General features: G+C 44.4%; 1 protein-coding gene across 1 annotated transcript in view; it reads right to left on the bottom strand.

Annotated features, from left to right (window-relative positions):
* Positions 1–5,659, bottom strand: part of ACTG2 (actin gamma 2, smooth muscle) — a 26,796-nt gene that overhangs the window by 9,309 nt on the left and 11,828 nt on the right. The window contains exons 4-5 of the mRNA XM_017508684.2: positions 2,620–2,730; positions 2,264–2,348 (exon numbers count right to left, since the gene is read on the bottom strand). Of these exons, the coding sequence (XP_017364173.1) occupies positions 2,264–2,348; positions 2,620–2,730 (196 nt within the window). The remainder of the gene's footprint in view (positions 1–2,263; positions 2,349–2,619; positions 2,731–5,659) is intronic.

Here is a 5,659-nt window from a genome sequence, read left to right as displayed (position 1 = left end):
GCCTCCTGGGTTCAGGCAATTCTCCTGCCTCAGCCTCCTGAGTAGCTGGGATTACAGGCACGCGCCACCATGCCCAGCTGATTTTTTGTATTTTTAGTAGAGACGGGGTTTCACCATGTTGACCAGGATGGTCTCGATCTCTTGACCTTGTGATCCACAGCCCTGGCCTCCCAACGTGCTGGGATTACAGGCGTGAGCCACCGCGCCCGGCCCAAATCATTGTTTTAAAGTGTACTCCTTCAACTTATTTAAAAAAATGTTGACTGTAAATCCGGGCGTGGTGGCTCACGCCTGTAATCCCAATACTTTGGGAGACCAAGGCAGGTGGGTCACTTGAAGTCAGGAGTTCAAGGCCAGCCTGACCAACATGGAGAAACACTGTCTCTAGTAAAAAATACAAAATTAGCTGGGTGTGGTGGCTCATGCCTATAATCCCAGCTACTCCGGAGGCTGAGGCAGGAGAATCGCTTGAACCTGGGAGGGGGAGGTTGTGGTGAGCCAAGATCGTGCCATTGCACTCTAGCCTGGGCAACAAGAGCAAAACTCTGTCTCAAAAACAAAAAAGTTGACTGTAAAACAGCCTTAGGCAGGTCCTTCAGGAGATATTCCAGAAGGAGGCATTGTTATCATAGGAGATGACAGCTCCATGCATGTTGTTAACCCTGAAGACCTTCCAGTGGGGCAAGATGTGGATATGAAAGACAGTGGTATTGATGATCCTGGCCCTGTGTAGGCCTACGCTAATGTGTATGTTTTAGTTTTTACCAAAGAAGCTCTAAAAGTAAAATAAATAAATACATTTAATAGAAAAAAGCTTGTAGAATAAAGAATATAAAGAAAGAAAATATTTTTGGCTGGGTGCGATGGCTCATGCCTGTAATCTCAGCACCTTGGGAGGCCAAGGCAGGCAGATCACTTGAGGCCAGGAGTTCGAGATCAGCCTGGCCGACATGGTGAAACCCTGTCTTTACTAAAAAAAAGAAATTAAATAATTAGCCAGGCATGATGGCATGCTCCTGTAGTCCTAGCTACTTGGGAGGTAGAGTCGCTAGAAAAAAGAAAATATTTTTTATTACTGTTATTACAAAAAAAGTAAAAATGGTTTTTAAAATTAAAAAGTTTATAAGGTAGAAAAAGTTATAGTAAGCTTAAGTTAATTTATTATTGAAGAAAGAATAAATTATTTTTTTTGAGATGGAGTCTCACTCTGTTGCCTAGGCTGGAGTGCAGTGGTGGGATATAGGCTCACTGCAACCTCCGCCTCCCGGGTTCAAGCGATTCTCCTGCCTTAGCCTCCCAAGTAGCTGGGATTATAGGTGCTCACCACCACGTCCAGCTAATTTTTGTGTTTTAAGTAGAGACGGGGTTTCACCATGTTGGTCAGGCTGGTCTCGAACTCCTGACCTCATGTGATCCACCCACCTCAGCCTTCCAAAGTCCTGGGATTACAGGTGTGAGCTATGGCATCCGGCCAAGAATAATATTTTTATAAATGTAGTATAGCTGATGTGTACAGTGTCTATAGTCTACAGTAGTGAACAGTAATGATGTAGGCCTTCACATTCTCTTATCACTCACTTGCTGACCCACCTAGAGCAACTTCTAGTCTGGCAAGCTCCATTCATGGTAAGTGCCCTATACAGGTGTATCACTGTTTATCTTCGATACCATATTTTCACTGTAACTTTTCTATGTTTCAATATGTTTAGCTATACAAATACTTGACTATAGTGTTACAGTTGCCTATAGTATTAACTATAGTTTAATGCTATACAGGTTTGTAGCCTGGGAGCAATAGGCCATGCCATACAGGCTGGGCATGTAGAAGGCTACAGCATCTGGGTTTGTGCAAATACAATCTATGATGTTCCCACAGTGATGAAGTCACCTAATGACACACATTTCTTGGAATCTATCCCTGTCATTAAGCAATGTGTAACTGCACTTACATTTTCACCACCACAGGTTCTCCTCTTTCTGCTTCAAGAAGCAGAAACATTACAGTATTGTTGGAATGTCTGTATGTGTATAAGCTCCTGGAATGATTACTGTGAAGGAAACAGTTCTCACTGGATGTTTTTTCCAACTATACCAGGTTGAGTCACATTTGGCATTCCACATGGGCCTTCTCTTATCCCTAAGCAAGATTTTGCCTGGACTTCATCCGTCCCTTTTATTCTTCTGAGCAGGAGCCTCTGCCAGACCCCAGCTTTTCCCCACCTCCCCTGAAGTCAGGAAAGGAATGGATTACAGGATTACTCACCTGTCGTGCGGCCAGAGGCATAGAGGGAGAGCACAGCTTGAATGGCAACATACATGGCGGGGACATTGAAGGTTTCAAACATGATCTTAAAGGACAATGAAGAATAAAAGATTATCTGGCAAAAATCACAGCACTTCTTGGCCTGTAGAATGGTTTGTAATCTCATTAAGGGCAGGAACTATGACAGTTTGGTAGTTCTTTATTCTATGCCCACTCCCCCAGGGCCTGGCATGGACTATGGACATAGGAGGTCCTCAAAGAGTTCTGTTGCACTGATGTTTGAAGGGGAGAAAGTATCTGGCCAAGCATCCATGTTGCATTCTTGTGCCAGTGCTCAAGTCTTCCTGGCTTCTTACCTGGGTCATCTTCTCCCTGTTGGCCTTGGGATTTAGAGGAGCCTCTGTGAGCAGGGTAGGATGCTCTTCAGGTGCTACACGCAACTCATTGTAGAAGGAGTGGTGCCAGATCTAGTGGAGACAAGAGCCAGATGAACCCGGCAGACTCACAATGGCTAGAAAATTCTGATTGACATTCCCATGCTGGGAGAGTGTGGCACCATGTTACACTGGATGGGGTGGATCTGGAGAGGAGAATGGTCAGCCCTGGAAATTTCTGATTGACATTTAAAGGGTATATTCCTTCTCAACAGGGCCCCACCCAGGACTCAGACCTGGAACCAGTATTTCCTATGTGTTATTATTTCCATTTGACCTTTCCTCTTCTTCACTCTACTACAGGCTTTCCCCTGCATTTGTGCCCGGAGTGATGCAAGGCACATTGCATCACTCAAGTATTCATTGCTTTCTGGCTTCTGGCGATATTTGGCTGATAGAAGATACCTGCTGGAGACTGGAAAGTAGGAGGGCAAAAGAAGTCAGGATATATCTCCTGACAATGGCGTGGCCCTCCATGAGCACAGTTCCTGTTGGGCAGCCCCTCTTCCAGAGCTCAAGCTCTCACTAAGCTCCAATGACACTGCCCTCATCACCTGGCCCCTTCATGTTTAGGGGTGTGAGAGCTTCCTCTGTTGCTGGTTCTTGAGTGCCTCAACATCCCTTTGTAGTTGCCTTAACACTATGCACACTTCTCTGTAGGACATTCATTTAACCAGTTGTAAAACCCCAGCTGAGTATACACGTCAATCAATTTCTAAAGCCCGGCTGAGTGTACACTGTCTCCTGCTGAAAATCTGACAGAGACACTTGGGCTCAGTTTTCAGCGTCTATTATTGGCCAGGCCGGTGCTTTAAGCAGCGTTTCTCATTGCAGCACTATGACATTTTAGGTTGGATAATTCTTTGTTGTGGGGGGCCAACCGGCATCCCTGGTCTCTACCCACTGGATGCTAGCAGCAGTTTTCCGGTTGTGACAATAAAAAATGTTTCCAGATATTACCAAATGTCCTTTGGGAAACAAAATCATCCTGGTTAAGAACCACTGCTTAGCTTGAGCAACATAGTGGGGGCCTGTCTCTACAAAGAAAAAATTAGCTGGGCATGGTGGCGCCTGCCTTTAAACCCATCTACTCAGAAGGTTGAGGCAGGAGGATTGCTTGATCCCAGGAGGTCAAGGCTGCAGTGAGCTGTGATCATGGCACTGCACTCCAGCCTGGGTGACAGTGTGAAACCCTGTCTCAAAAATAAAAATAAAAAAGAACCACTGTTTTAGAGGAAGTTAATTTCTTCCCGTGTCCAGTTCCCTCTGCAGTGATCAAGTACGACCAAAAAGGAGTCTTTCAGAGGGATTGGGCAAAGTGTAGCAAGAACGTGGAGCTTTGGTTTCTTCAGAGGTGAGGCACAGGGTCATTTGATGCCACTGGACCCATGTGTTTATAGATCCCCAGGTTTTGTGCTAAGATGGTGGTAAGTGTGTTGAGGGCAGATATGAATCAGACATGGTACCCAATTCTTAGTTGCAAAGTCCAGAAGGAAGAAAAATGGTCAAAAAGACCAAAACAAACACAAAGAAAAACACAAGCCACATTTTAAATGAAGGAAGAGGTAGAGTAATTCATTATCTGAGGGATTTAAATGGGCCTTGAGGGCAAAAGAAGGTCTCCAGAGGCTTCTGTGAAAGGCATCCCAGGCAGAGAGAATGTTGAATAGTCCTTTCTTCCTCTCTGGTGTTGGAAGTTTCATTTATTATATATTTCCCCTTCACCTTTTTGCTGGTGCCAAATTGTTTTAACTTTACAATTTATATTATATCTCCTTCATAATTTTTAAAATTCATTTTGTTCTCATAATTTTTGCTTATTTATTTCTGCAAACATACTTTATAATTATGCTGCATAATTTTTATTGGAATGCAATGAGCCTATAAATTAATTTGAGAACATTTGACACTTTTACCCAATTCAGTTTTTCTTTTAAGGCACTGTATATATATATAGTTATTTATTTATTTATTTTGAGACGGAGTTTTGCTCATGGTTGCCTAGGCTGGAGTGCAATGGCACAATCTCTGCTCACTGCAACCTCTACCTCCCAGGTTCAAGTGATTCTTGTGCCTCAGCCTCCCAAATAGCTGGGACTACAGGCATGCGCTATCATACCTGGCTAATTTTGTATTTTTAGTAGAGACAGGGTTTCACCATGTTTCCCTTGCCCAAGCTGGTCTCGAACCCCGGACCTCAGGTGACCCACCCACCTCAGCCTCCCAAAGTGCTGAGATTACAGGCATGAGCCACTGCCCCAGGCCTTTTGTTTTGTTTTGTTTTGCTTTGTTCTGTTTTGAGATGGAGTGTTGCTCTTGTTACCCAGGCTGGAGTGCAATGGCGGGATCTCTGCTCACTGCAACCTCCGCCTCCTGGGTTCAGGCAATTTACCTGCCTCAGCCTCCTGAGTAGCTGGAATTACAGGCACGCGCCACCATGCCCAGCTAATTTTTTGTATTTTTAGTAGAGATGGGGTTTCACCATGTTGACCAGGATGGTCTCGATCTCTTGACCCAGCACTTTGGGAGGCTGAGGCCACAGGCCTTTTTAAAAAAAAAAATTTATTTTTGATAGAGTCTCACTCTGTTGCCTAGGTTGCAGTACGGTGATACGATCTTGGCTCACTGAAACTTCTGCCTTTTGGGTTCAAGCGATTCTCCTTCCTCAGCATCTGGAGTAGCTAGGACTACAGGTGCCCACCACCATGCCTGGCTAATTTTTGTATTTTTAGTAAAAACAGGATTTCACCATATTAATTGGCCAGGCTAGTCTCAAACTCCTGGCTTCAAGTGATCCACCTGCCTCAGCTTCCCAAAGTGCTGGGATTACAGGCATGAGCCACTGTGCCCAGCCTTAAGGCACATAATACATTTTTAAGGGTTTCTTTAGAGTTCACACATTGTCACTACTGTGAATAAAATATTTTGTCTATTATGTTTTCCTTCCTTCCTTCCTTCTTTC

This window comes from Cebus imitator, unplaced genomic scaffold, assembly GCF_001604975.1.
Source record: "Cebus imitator isolate Cc_AM_T3 unplaced genomic scaffold, Cebus_imitator-1.0 Scaffold399, whole genome shotgun sequence".
Lineage (NCBI taxonomy): Eukaryota > Metazoa > Chordata > Mammalia > Primates > Cebidae > Cebus > Cebus imitator.
Note: the sequence above shows the minus strand (reverse complement) of the source record. Positions and strands in the feature narration are given on the sequence as shown.